Source organism: Bombyx mori, chromosome 20 (assembly GCF_030269925.1).
Source record: "Bombyx mori chromosome 20, ASM3026992v2".
Taxonomy (NCBI): Eukaryota; Metazoa; Arthropoda; class Insecta; order Lepidoptera; family Bombycidae; genus Bombyx; species Bombyx mori.
The window spans coordinates 6,240,684-6,255,345 of record NC_085126.1 but is presented as its reverse complement, the minus strand read 5'-3'; the positions used below and the strand labels follow the sequence as shown (position 1 = coordinate 6,255,345).

Sequence of the window (14,662 nt, the reverse complement as noted above, 5' to 3'; positions counted from 1 at the left end):
TGTCATATAAAAGATTTCTTGGGAATTTCTAGGGTAGAAAAAAAACTAACTTATTATGTGTAAGAATGTGGTAAATAAGTGAAAGAGGCATGTAGCGCTGTGAACGATGAGGGAATATAAAAATAACAAAAACTCATTCAACCACATAATGCCTCATTACAACAACAAAAAAATGTCCAAAAAATAAAAAATAAATGTTAGGGGTGGACAACCCTTTACCAGCACTCTAGCGCGCTGCCGTGGAGTGAATAGAGCGACCGGTCGACGGTGTATCGCGTCCCGACCCGGCAGGCTGGTTCTGGTCCAGCGGGGTATTCCGGGACACCAGCGGCACCGTCTGGGCGGCCCGACGGGCTGCCGTACCGAGACGGCCGACGTTTCAGAGCCTTCGATTCGCCTCGAAGGCTCCGTCGGCTGGGCGTCCTTGGGGTGAGCCGCGCCGTCTGGTTGTAGTGTTGACCGCGGTAGCCCCCCTACCTCATCCGGGTTCTGACCTCGGAGGGGATCGGACGTCGGGTGTAAGAGTGCAGGGGAGTCGTTTAGTGGGTGGGCTCTAAAATCCTTGGGCCCGCGGTCTGCTCACAACACCATGCAGATCGTTGAGTCTCACATACCCCGCGCGCCCCATTTGCGCGGGGACCTCGTAGGAGGTTCGGCCCTCTACCCGAAAAAAAAAAAAAAAAAAAAAAAAAAAAAAAAACAACCCTTTTCACTTAGGGGTATGAAAAATAGATAGTAGCCGATTCTCAGACCTACTGAACATGCATACTTATAAAATTTCATAAAAATCGGTCAAATCGTTTCAGAGGAGTATGGTAATTAACATAGTGACACCAGAATTGTATATATAGGTAAAATAAATATATTGCTATTCTATTTGTGCTTGAGATGAAAACAAGTAAACAGTGTAACATTCTTTGATTTTACCTTTATTTGGGAATAAAAATGCAGTTTGCCTTCTAGATATATCCTGGTGGTAGAACCTCTTATGAGTCCGCACGGTAGGTAACATCCACCCTGCCTATTTCTGCCGTGAAGCAGTAATGCGTTTCGGTTTGAAGGGTGGGGCAGCCGTTGTAACTATACTTGAGACCTTAGAACTTACATCTCAAGGTGGGTGGCGCACTTACGTTGTAGATGTCTATGGGCTCCAATAACCACTTAACACCAGGTGGGCTGTGAGCTCATCGACCCATCTAAGCAATCTATGATTTAACTATATAATGTAGATGGCTGCAAAATCTGCGCGTAAAATGGTAGCGGGTGCTGTGTCGGGTTTATTCGGTGTCGCCGCTGACACTCCTGCCCCCGATGCTGGCTGGAGGCGGGATCGTCATGACAACAGCGACAGTGATCCGATATCGGGTACGATTTAAATTATATCACAACTGTCAACATTAAGTTTCCGTAACATAGAATGAATGATCGATTTATTTTCTTGATCACTATTTTAAGGGGACCAATTATTTTTGAAGTGAAACTTCTTTAGAATCGTTGTGATTTCAAACTCGATGAAACGAAAAAATAAGTCCACAGAGACACAAACACATAAATGTATAGGATTCATCCGGCGAGAGAATGAGATAGAACACATTAGACGTACTCAGTGTAGTGTTTTTGAAGTGAAACTTAAAAAAAAGCGATAAAAACTTTATTTTCTTTTAAAAACATATTTTTCTTCGGAGTGAATTTTTTTTTCCAAATGAGGATGTTCGTCTAATAATGTAGCCACATCCGAACAGCTTCCAATTTCCATTCCAGCATATTAAATTTGACTGTTAAGACGGCAGATAATGTTATTACAGAAAGTTGCGACTTCTCACTGCTCCAATAATCATCCCCTAGTGAAAATACCCTTTCAACAGCAGCGTTAGTGCCTGGACAACATAAAAAAATTCTGTTAATTTAACGTTTAAATTTTCATGTGGGATATGTTCTACTCTAAAATGCCGAAAGATTTCAAAAGAAGAAATTATACAAATGAGTACTTTCAGAATGCAGGATTTGAAAAGAGTACGGTTTGCGAAAAAAGAGTACAAAACTCAGTAAAGGAGTATAGTTGGTCACCTTACTATTCGAACCTTAAATACTTAGTGATAATAAAATGTACCGATTTAATATTAAGTTCATTTTTGCCTTAAACCCGAAACAGAGTCAGTGCTGTTAAGTCGAGCATCAAGAGCAAGACGCGCGAGGTCAGCATCGCGACGAGCCGCACCACCGCCCCCACATCTATATGTACCGGCTAGGTAAGTCACGTAGATTAGCCCTCAGAGTGGTATTATTAAGTGTATTATCTATGGTGGTATGTCACGGTTGACTTCACCGGGAGATGTTAGTGTGTCACACCTAGTGCACAGAACACTATTACTTCTAGCGAAGACCTAGTGTGTGCTTAGTGCGAGTTTTTTATAGCGTAAAAGTTAGCTCATATTCGTATAGAATGGGATCGTTTGCCGCTAGGGGCTCTGTTCTAATGCCAGCCACTGACATGCGCGCAAATATTCGTACATTGTACGAATGTTTGCGCGCATGTGAAGGGCCGTCAAACATTCATTCGCAAACCTAGCGGCTGTGCAAATGGGTTCGCATACTCAATTTGCGAACCCGTTTGCGCTTCCTCCTACACTTGTTTACGAATGTCTCACGAATTTCTCCTTCTTTTTAATTCGTCAATAGAACATTGAAGAAAAAAAGAGTTTTTAATTCTTTCCCAGACATCATTAACAGCCATGCTGTTTTTATGGGATTTCTTTTGATGAAAATACGCTACACAGTAGACGTCACGAACTATGAAAATGGCGTATAGTATATACGTCCGTTACCTTCGCAATCGTCGGCGCAACTGGGCAAGCGAATGTGTGGGAGACTACGCGAAGGTTCGAGGTTCGCGCGCTTTGATGTCTGTTAAAAAACCGACACAGCTTGGAAAACCACGAATGCAGCGAAAACTTTGCATAATCATTCGCAAATGTCGTCCTACACTTGTGGGTTTGCGTATTCGTGCGCATGTGAGTGACCGGTGTAACTGCATACAAAATTGGGCTAACTTTTACGCTATCGAGACCGTTAAAAAACTCTCACTAAGCACACAGATCCGTCTCCGTGGTGCGGGGAAGTCTATTCAATTCTTCCAATCATTAGTGTCATGACACAATGCCATAATTATCGACGAATTTGTCTATCCAAATTGAATGAGTGACCATTGCCCAGATAGATCACAAGAACGCTGTTTACAGACATGAAGTCGAAGTTTCAGTTGCACTGCAAAACCGCTGTCTTCTCGGTAGAAGGAAACACGATGGTAGTGCCCTACTGTGTGGGCTCATAATAACTCTACCAGTTCGGTTAACTAGATGTCCCTGAAAATACACCTATAATAGAAATTGCCTAAATGATTAGTAACGGAACATAAACTAAAAACAATGACCACTAGATAAAAATATTTAGAACCTTAATTATGTAATCAAATTTTAGAAGTACCTATTCGGTCAGGTAAAAATGGGAAGACGATCTAAGCATAGATAATTTATGAAGCATAGATTTTACTGGTGCTAGGACCTCTTGTGAGTCTGCACGGGTTGATACCACCACTCTGTCTATTTCTTTAAGCTCGTCCACACATCTAAGCAATAAAAAAAAGTATATGATCAAATCTACTTGTAGCTTTGCTCAGTACAGTTAAATATTTATAATGTCGCAATATTTTCAGCACATTTATTTTCAAATTTGTTTTCTTTAACTCTTTTTACAATTCATACAATCAAAGGACATTTTTAGGTCTATGTACTTAGTGGCATCTGAGAGCAGTGCTATAGAAAGTGATGCACCTTGGGATGATCAACCCAGTTCAGAGAACAATTCGTAAGTACCAAATATGTTTATACGAAATCAAGTAAATTTTACGCATATTATTACTGGTGGTAGGATCTCTTGTGAGTCCGCACGGGTAGGTACCACCGTCCCGCCTGTTTCTGCCGTGAAGCAGTAATGCGTTTCGGTTTGAAGGGTGGGGCAGCCGTTGTGACTATACTGAGACCTTAGAACTATATCTCAAGGTGTGTGGCGCATTTACGTTGTAGATGTCTATGGGCTCCAGTAACCACTTAACACCAGGTGGGCTGTGAGCTCGTCTACACATATAAGCAATAAAAAAAAAGCAGTATTTTGAAAGCTTAGCTTCTTCTACGAGGGCGGCGCTGAAAATTTCGGGAATTAACGAAGTGACACAACATTACTATTTAAAAATGTATTTATTGCTTTTCGAAGTATTCTCCGCGAAATTTGACACATATTTCCATACGATGGAACCAATCATTGAAGCAACCATTCCATTCGGAAGTTGGGGTCTCCAAAATGGCCGTTTTGTAGGCGTCCACAGCTTCTTCAGGTGATGAAAATCTCTGTCCACGCAATTTATTCTTTATTTTAGGGAAAGTATAGAAATCATTAGGGCTTAGGTCGGGGCTGTACGGCGGATGGTCTAATAATTCTATGTTTTCTTGCTCTAAAAACTCTTTTATTCTGTGCGCGGTGTGAGAACTCGCATTGTCGTGATGGAGGATGATGCGGCGGTTGCAGTTCTCTTTACGGAGTTCAGAAACGACCTGTGGCAAACAAATGCTAGCATACCATTCTGCATTAACCGTTCTTTGTCCCTCAAGAGGAATAGTCGTAACATGGCCGGTTTTGGAGACAAACGTGGCCACCATTTTTTTTGCAACACTCCGTGACCGAAACAATTTTTGTTGGCTTTAACTCATTTTCGAACACCCAAACTCGTGACTGGTTTTTTGTTTCGGGTTCGTACGCGTATATCCAGGATTCGTCACCTGATACAATGTTGTATACAGCATTTGAGGATCCTGCGTGGAATCTTTCGAGAGTTCTGACGCACCAAGTAACGCGAGCCGCTTTTTGCTCTTCACAGAGCGAATGCGGTATCCATCGGGAAAATAACTTTTTTACACCTAATTGTTCATGCAAGATTATTTGTATTTGACTCATGCCAATGTCTAAAGTTGCCTGAATTTCGCGGTATGTCACATGACGATCTTCCTCAATCAGCTTACGCACAGCATCAACGTTTTCTTGGGTGACTGCAATTTTTGGACGACCTTGACGGGGATCATCACTGAGCTTGACACGTCCACGTTGAAACTCAGCAAACCAGCGATAAATTGTGGTTTTGGATGGGGCTTCATCACCAAATGCAGTAATCATCCGGTCAACACACTGTTTTTGTGTTAAACCACTTCGAAAGTCATAATAAATCATCGCTCTTGAATTTTCTCGAGTCAATTCCATTTTCTCAATGACGAAACAAGTTTGACAAAACCTCGTGACAAGACCGAGAATCTTTTTTTAAATAAATAAATGGTATTCGATTTTTAAAACCAAGCAGTTTTCAATTAAAAAGATTTTAATATGACAGGAACAGTGGAAATATTCCATTCCCGATACTTTTAGTGCAGCCTAGTAAATGTTGAATAGCTTCTTCTAAAAACTATAATTTTGCATATATGTACACTATTTTACATTTCTACCATCATTAATGTTCGATTTTGTTCTGCTTTAATCAGTAGTGACCAAACAACACCTATCTATTCATACTGTAATGTGAGAACTGCCCTCATAATTTGACTTATTGACATAGGCAGAGGTTACAACGTGACAAGATTTTAAAATATCATGTGTATTGTAAAAGCATCTGATAGGTGACTTATCCTAGACAGCAGCATGGGGCTATGTGCCTGACATCTGAACATGAACGACAACCACCATTGAGGGGGTCACATCATCTGTAGTGGCAATAAGAAAATCTACCCATCAAACTAGAATACAGTAGACCCATGCAGAATTACAATATTTCAGATAGTATATGATAGTAGTACATACACTAAATCTTTCATTGAAATTAAATTCAAATTAACGCCTATTTTATTTCATTATAAAAATGTTGATCAAGAAAAGAAAAAACCAGCATATTAAATAAAAAAAATATTAATTTATTATTTACAATTTCAAACAAATTTCTAATTAAGAAATTTGCTTCTCTAGTGCTATACATTCCACACATCAGTTATATCTGAGTCATCCGTTAAACTATCCTTTAACCCTTTTATTAATACTTTGTTTATGAGCAGTTCCGCATGATACCTCTGTTGCTGATTCATTCTTTTCAGTTTACATGCAACATTAGCACCAATTGCATTAAATTCTCTGTCTAAAGGCTCCTCCTTGTCTGGTGGATAGTATCCTTCTTTATTTAACTCTAATTTTATTCTTTTATGACTGCTTTTCCGTATATATGTTTTGTCTTCAAATGTTTTTAATGACTCTAAACTTAGGTCAGGATCAGTTTCTATATCATGGCACTCTTGTCCAGATGACTCCTCACTTCTTTGGTTGCTATTGTTGCTGTTATCCTAAAAATGTAATTTATATAAAAATCTAAGTAGTTGTAAGACAATAAGTATCTAAAACCAACAGCAATTGAAGTAATGAATAATAAAACTTGATTTTTCATGAAAGAATAATTTAATTTTTATATTATATCTGTTTAAAGTATTTAAAGATTTTCGTTAGGATTGAGGACACAAGCTTCATAAATTTAAATTAATATAATATATGTACTTACATGATATTCACTGTCTTGAATGTTAACCTGTGTAATTTCGTTTTTGTATTCCTCAGTATTATTATCATTTCCGTCAAGAAATCTCAGTTTATGAAATTTCCAAGACGTAGGAATATGTTCGTAAGAAACTTCTCCGTCTGCGCCTATAACTTTCGATGCCAAATGTCTTCGCAAATCTTTTCTATAACAAGATCTTAATATGTTTATTTTCTGCCGCACATTATATCTTGTGGCGAGATGATTCAATTGTTTCAAAACAATTAATAATTTATCCAAAGCTGCATTTCTCTTGTATTTGTTGTTGTAGTCCGGATGTTTCGCATCCCACAGTAATGGAAGTTTATGATACAGTTTTATAAATTCATGCTCTATTTTTTGGCCTTCTGCTTCGTGTGACAAGCTTCTTCGACCAGCTGTTAAGTCAGTATCGTCGTCATAGTTCATTTTCACAAAAACAAAAACTGATAAATTTAGACTGACGACAAGTTTGAAACGATATTGATCTCACTTTTGCGAACCCATGATTAGGTTTATACCATGGAGTTAATAAAATAGTAACTCTATGGTTTATACGAACAAAATGGTGCATTTGAAGTTGACGTTGACTGACGTATTGAATCATTTAGAGATGGACATGTTTGAAGACATGTCGGCTCGGAGCACGACGTGCGCCTGCTACTCAACGTCATTGCATCTTCCAAGGTTGTCTAGGCACTCAGAGAATAATAATATCATTAGATATAAGAAAACGTGTTCTATGTGATTACAATTATTATATACCAGCAAATTGTCGCATATGTGATGAACATATGAATGCGTCACTTTGGCATCTATTATCTGAACCTGAAAATTCTACACAAACCTTTTTGCCTGAACATATAGAGGAAATGATAAAATGGTTTCAGTCAAGTCATCTATCAGGAGGTCTAGATTTCAAAGACAGACAAATTAAATGATGATCATTTTCATTATTGGATTGGATTGTCAAGAGAAAAATTTAATGTTATTGTGTCTGAAGTGCCTCTAATAAATAAAATGCCCAAGGGGCAAATTGCACTTTTTGCTTATCTAGTAAAATTAAGGACCGGAGACAGTGATGCACGCTTATCACAACTTTTTAATATACCTAGAAAAACTCTTGAGCGCAATATAAATAAAGTTAGAACACTTCTTAGCTAATATTTTTTTCCTCGACATTTGGAGCTAAATCACATAACCCATCAAGAGGTAGCAAGGCGAAATCTAATTATACCAAATGGATTATTTGGTTCTAAAGACTTTTCCAAGGCAATAGCCATTTTTGATGGCACATAGGTATATATTCAGAAAAGCAGTAACTACAGATACTAAAAAGAAACATACTCTCTACATAAATATAGAAAGCTATTGACGTACTTAGGCCATATCCTTTTTTTTAGACGGGATGCCAGTTCTTCAGTTGCTAAGTGATACTAATGCCCAAACACTACTTCCGATCACACTTAAACTAGATTTGCTACCATCGAGTTGTGTGCATACAAAACTAATTGGTGTTCTGCAATAGATGTCTATTAGCATCCTATTAATTAAAGAGGTGAGAATGTATGTAAGGATCATAGTGATCACACAAAATATGGGAATACCACTACCATTGAAGAATAGTTTACGCAAATAAAGAAATGACGAAATGACTGATTCAATTATTATTGACTTACCTACTACATCTACGTATGATTTTTTTATTACCTTTTTAAATCTTTAATTAAACATTTATTTACACATTTTTTTAATGGCCCATCCAATAATATTTGTCAACTCTGTTCCAGAGCTCTGTCCCTATAAAATAAGAGTGTAAAACTTTTTCAGTATTGAATTTAATGTACCCAAAGCATAAAATTCTACGTAATATTATGAGCAAATACTTTTCTATGATCGTCATCAAAGTTAAATGTCGGTGTATTGACAGCGAAATCATATGATTTAACCTAAAATTATTCTTATTTATTTGAACAATATTGATTTTAATTTGTTTATAATAAAGGGGATATTATAGTCTGTTATTTAAACTTAATTTCATTACTGTCCTTGAACTTAAATGAAGTGGGCCGTGCAATGTATGGAGAGTGGCCCATGCCCTTTCAGGTATATATCTACCTATAGCGGCATAGCTGATACTACTAGGGTTAGGTTTGGTTCGAAAAAAAAACGATCGTCCTAGCGGACGAAGTTACTTTACTAACTCTGCTTTTTTTTTTCTACCTAAGCTGGTAGCCTTGAGAGGCTATTCCAGCGTAACCTTAACTAGTAGCTGAGCTCACGGAGCTCAAACCTGACGACGTTGCTAACACGAACCCTAGCAAGAGCCGTGCATCGCAGAATCTACCACCGGATCGGAAACGCGACCCACTGAGAAGATCCGGCGAGAAACTCAGTGGGCCGTGTTTGAGGGTTAATTTACTCGTAGAGCCCTTCGTCGCAAGCGACGGGTTCGACGAGAACGTTGACCGGTGCTTGAAGTACCTAAAAACACCGTTAGTGGATCGGGAGGATCCGAAATGACGTGTGCTAACTCTGCTTAGTGTGCCCCGCTTTAAGTAAGCTTAAGCCATAGGTTAGGTTATAAACTAGCTTAGACGAATGTTTTTAGAAAAACAGAACCCACATAAAAATCATTTAGTGCGTAGGTATATAGCAATACAATCGTTTCATCAATTTTAGTCATCTTGATAACTTTTGATCAGTAATGCTTGATAGAAACGTATACCAGTTTTGGCTGTCTTTTTCTTTTCTTTATTACTTAGATGGGTGGACGAGCTCACAGCCCACCTGGTCATAAGTGGTTACTGGAGCCCATAGACATCCACAACGTAAATGCGCCACCCACCCATAAGTTCTAAGATCTCAAGTGTAGTTACAACGGCTGCCCCACCCTTCAAACGGAAACGCATTACTGCTTCACGGCGGAAATAGGCAGGGTGGTGGTACCCATCCGCGCGGACTCGCAAGAGGTCCTACCACCAGTATTTTTTTTGTGTTAAATTTATATTAGTAATGTACTTGATGTTTGATGATGTTTTGATGAATGAAAAGAAATTGTGCTTCGTGTTTAGAGCTGTAGGTGGTCGTAGAGAAGAGATCGCCCACATTAAAGCTGCAAGACCCTTGTGTATTCAACATGCTGCGTCAGGGAGAACGGCTCAAGTAGAACACTCATTATTTGTTGTAGGTAAGGATCTAAAGTTAACTTTCCCCTTACACGCTTCTAATTATCCTGTTACTACTGTAAAATAAAGACGAATGATTTTATTCTGATCGTCAAAGAATACTGAAAAGTTCATAAAATTTCAGTAATGACCTACCCACCAAGTCTACAAAGCAATTGCGGTTAGTTGCAATAATTTATCATATTATATCAATCAGGTCCTGGAACCGGAGCCGAAGTTGAAAGTACTCCTACTGTACAAAAATCCGAAAAAAAGGCTAGACCTAAAACAACGCGATCTAGACGAAACAGGTAACTAACTATACCAAACGATTTTAGTTTTATAATTCAACAGTGATAGGGTCATTTTTTTTTCTTTATTACTAAACAGGAATCCACTAAGTTTCTCGGCGGACCTTCTCAGTGGGTCGCGATTCCGATCCGGTGGTAGATTCTGTAAAGCACCGCTGTTGCTGTGGCCAGTGTTAGCACTCTCTGATGGAACCTATTAGCTCACCTATCGGACCGAGAACATTTTGAAAAGCCCCCTAGGCAACCAATGATTAAGTAGGAAAAAAGCTAGATAGGTGGACGAACTCGCGCCTCATTTGAGCTCTAATAAGTACCGGAGACATGAGATTCAAGTCTTAATTCAATCTTATAGCAGTTGACCCCATCATTTATAGTCGGGATGGTGTACGTCTGCGGGTTAACGTTACGCTGTGTAGTTGCACAACTATAGAAACTTAGCGATTTGATGACACACTCCGATAAAGTTTAAGTACTAGGTATAGTAGTAGTAGTAGTACCAGTAGTTATTACCTTTATACATTACTAGCTGACCCGGCAAACGTTGTTTTGCCATAATATATAAGATTTCTGGGGAATTTCTATAATAGAAAAAAAACCTCATTCAACCACATAATAAAAATTATCCAAAAAATAAAATAAAAAATTAATATTAGAGGTGGGCAACCCTTATCACTTAGGGGTATGAAAAATAGATAGTAGCCGATTCTCAGAACTACTGAACATACATATAAAATTTCATAAAAATCGGTCGAAGCGTTTCAGAGGAGTATGGTAACTAACATTGTGACACAATAATTTTATTTAAAAGATTTAGCATAAAAATATGGCTCTACCATGGTTTCAACCGGCTCTGTCCGTAAGCATATTTCGTTTATTTTTACTTTTCTGTACGTTATCAAATTGGACATCCGTTTATTTTAAGTAGGTGTTAAATTAAGATCAAAATATAATGGCTATTTTAAAATAAAATTAAACGGCAGTACCAACCTCATCATTAGATTGTAATTTCTCTTGTCTTTTTGTGGTTCTAAATGTTTTTTAGGTACCTAATAAGAATCTTGTGCCTTTTTGCAGAGCCAAGACAGAAGATGTGTATTTATGTACATCAACGAAAATTGAATTAAGACTACATAGTTACCAGTTATGTTATTGTTGCAATATTTTGCTAATGATGAGTTTTTGTTAAAGTTCCATTTTTGTTTTTCGCGCGTCGACACTTCTTTATTTAAGTATGGCAATTGACTTCTTGTAGGCATTATCACGTTTATAAAAATCCATGGAGTTACTATTCTAACTGGAGTGCTTACTTGGTTTGACATAAAAACTAAAAATATACTTTATCTCTATGGCTTAAAGTTTATTTTTAAATAGCAAAAGATGTTAGGAAAAACGGTCTGAAAAGAGAATGATTATTAAGTGGTGGTGTCCCTCTCGCACATTTTACAAACAAAAAGCAGTGTAGCTAGCTTAGAGGATTTTCCACGAATTCTCGTAATTTGGACCCCTGTCTTAGTTATCAAAAATGGCTTTTAATGGTTAGTGGATTTTTTAGTACCGTGAAACCTGGCGACTTTGCCAAAGGTTGTTAAATTTGCCATGACCCGACTTATAAGACAAAATAATTTATAACGTCAAAACTTTATGTTTCTTAACGTTTGCAATAACTTTGAAATAATTTTGAATATTTTGTTGGCAACATCTTATTTTTTTTGACAACCCAGATTTGAAAAATTGACATTTTTGGCCGTTACATTTTTCAACTGCTAAGTTCGTGGTAACTACGTGCTCCAGAACTTCAGTGTAAATAAGTGAGTTTTATGTTTTGTAGGTAAGTTAAATTTTAAAATAACATTCTTAATAGTGTTTTTTTATCAAAGTTATGGTAATTTACGTTCTATAAATTAATTTAGTCTTAAAATCACTGTTGGCAAATTTGCTAACCAGATACAAAGTTTTGGTGATGTAAACTTTGCCATGTTTTCTATGAGGCTAGGGCTGTCACAAAAATATTTAAAAAAAAATACTTTTATTGTTACTTAATTTCAAATCCAAATTATCATACTTCTATTATTTATATGGATGGATAAGTATTTGTTACTCTTTCAAGTAAAGACTACTTAACGGATTTTGCTCAAACGTAGATAACTATATCCTATATATTATTCTGATCTATAAAATAGTATCACATTAAGAGCTATTTTTTGGTCCCTTAAAAAGAAAATGGCGCGATATTTTGACCCAATATAAAATACATAATCTAGCAGAACCTCAAATTAACAAAGCCCACTTCCCCATGTTGTTAAAATCTCTATTAGAGGCTATAGAAATAAATAGTAAAGCAAATATCTGCGCTGGATTTAAGGCAACAGGCATAGTGCCTTTTAATCCCCAAACAATATTACGAAAGATACCCGATTATGAAGAGCAAAACAATTATACAATCGATACCGCGCTCTTAGATTATTTGAAAGCCAATCGTACAGCGAACCCTCTACAAAAATTAAGAAACAAAAAATTTAATATTACTCCAGGTAAGTCTATTTCCTCTCAAGAAGTTCAGTTATTCATGACGAAAAAGAAATCTAAGTTATCTAGAGAAACAAATCGAAGTAACATTAAGGAAGCTCAACAAACTTTTCTTGATCTAGAAACGAATCTTGATGCAGAGCCAGTGATCGATGAGCCTAATTCAAAAACCCGACCAAAGGTTACTATTCTTTCAGAAGTCAGATTTAGTCCATATAATTGCGCCTATGCAGATTTGACAAAGATGCTTCCACAGAATCTTAAAAAGGTAGATAAAAGCTACAACATATTCAAATCTGAAAGTAAGGAGAATCTGCCCGTAATTCAACCTGAAGAAGAATTTTTAGAGTACATAGATTACGAAAACCAAATGCCATCAACGTCTGCAGATAATAAAAGGTTGATACTTAAAAAACCGGAGTCATGTAATGCAAAAAAGAAGATAAAGAGAGACAATAGTGACGACAATAGCGAAAATAGTGACAGTTATTCCTTAAGAGATACTTCTGAAGATGAATGTTTTATACCATCGGAATCAGAGTCATGTGAAGATTTTGAAGAACAAAATGCACAAAATACAGTGAAAAAATGTGAAACTCTTCGGATTGATAGTTACGTTTTAGTTAAATTTTGTGGGCCAAAAACCAACAAATACTATGTTGGAAAAGTATTGGATATTATTGATGATTCTGGTATGTATGTTAAATTTATGAGGAACAGAAAGGAAGAATTTTATTGGCCACATATCGATGACATTAGTTATACAGTAAAAAGTGACATCGAAATTATCCTAGGAATCCCTCACGAGGGTCGAAGAGGTACTTTAAGATTTGACTGTATCGACTTTTCAAAGTATAATGTTCAATAATATGGTTATGTGCCCATCGGTATGTCATTTATGATGATTCCTAAATGATTGATGAATGGTGAATGATTTTATAATTAGGTACATTAAGTATTTTCATATTTAATGATAACTTAAAAAAATTTAACCCCAAATTTTGTCTTATGCTTGATTATGTTTCTTGTTACAACTGATTAACAAAGTCTTTGCTTTATCTTGAACACTAAATATTTTTTTTAAATTTCTTGGGCTCTTATCATTTTAGTCTTTGGTTTTACAAAATTATCAAGTTTACCTTACAAAAAAAAATTGATACTTTCCTTTATGTTATTGTGATTTATGTCGATCTCATATCCTCGTTAAGGGTTTATTTATTTATTGATAAGTTCAAAGATTTTAAGTTCCTAAACACTATCATAAGATTGGATAAGTTTATCATTGTAACTGATTACCAAAAGTACTATTTAATTTATCCTATCTTTATTAAAGCGTATTTTATAACCTATATATTTTAATAAGATAATTTACTGATAGACTTAAAGATTTTATGCTCCTAAGCATTATTTTATACTTGTTTGAATATATGGTTAAAATAACTGATTATACTATGTAGGTACCCTATATTTATTAAAGTTTTTTTAAAACCTTAATATTTTTTAATCTTGTGACAACCCTGACTCTCATTTCTATTTTGTTTGAAAAAATCTAAAAAGGGCGGCTAAATTTGCCACATTGTAGATATTTCCATTACTAGCCGAGAATATGATAAAATTTTAGTATAATTTTACTGTGACCAAGCCTGTGGCAATGACAACAGTGGCATTTTACAATAATTCCATTTATTTCATTTAAAATTTGGGTATGGCAATCTTACCAAAAGTGACGGTTAACTTTGCCATTTTTGTTTTTGCACTTAAATATCAATTATATTTAAGAAAACAATAGATATTTGGTTACATTTCAACTATGCATAAAATGCACTATCAAGCTGATTGATTGCTTTTTTATATTCTCATAGAGATTTTTTGAGAAAAACCTTTCCAAACTTTTTTATCCGCCAAAAAGTGGCAAAGTTGCCAGGTTTCACGGTAGCTTGGGCGTTGTTGAAAATTATCGAAAAGGTTAAAATCAATCTACTTTACAGGATTATAAACATTTT

At 36.4% G+C, this 14,662-nt stretch overlaps 2 protein-coding genes and 1 long non-coding RNA gene across 5 annotated transcripts in view; 1 reads left to right on the top strand and 2 right to left on the bottom strand.

Annotated features, from left to right (window-relative positions):
* LOC101737437 (uncharacterized) overlaps positions 1-14,662 on the top strand; it is a 63,083-nt gene that overhangs the window by 45,680 nt on the left and 2,741 nt on the right. For all 3 annotated transcript variants that reach the window (XM_004925264.5, XM_062674347.1, XM_062674348.1), the window contains exons 20-24: positions 1,230-1,365; positions 2,153-2,249; positions 3,781-3,864; positions 9,730-9,845; positions 10,040-10,133. In XM_004925264.5, coding sequence (XP_004925321.1) covers positions 1,230-1,365; positions 2,153-2,249; positions 3,781-3,864; positions 9,730-9,845; positions 10,040-10,133 — 527 coding nt within the window. The remainder of the gene's footprint in view (positions 1-1,229; positions 1,366-2,152; positions 2,250-3,780; positions 3,865-9,729; positions 9,846-10,039; positions 10,134-14,662) is intronic.
* Positions 1,610-11,004, bottom strand: LOC134200756 (uncharacterized). Its single transcript, XR_009975805.1, has 3 exons — positions 10,644-11,004; positions 8,366-8,455; positions 1,610-1,877 (listed from the first exon to the last, which is right to left on the bottom strand). It is a non-coding gene; the product is annotated as an uncharacterized LOC134200756 (long non-coding RNA).
* LOC101737294 (uncharacterized) lies at positions 5,988-8,302 on the bottom strand. The gene is made up of 2 exons (XM_004925263.5): positions 6,641-8,302; positions 5,988-6,428 (listed from the first exon to the last, which is right to left on the bottom strand). Exons 1-2 carry the CDS (start codon positions 7,082-7,084, stop codon positions 6,063-6,065), a joined length of 810 nt encoding a protein of 269 aa, XP_004925320.1. The 5' UTR covers positions 7,085-8,302; the 3' UTR covers positions 5,988-6,062.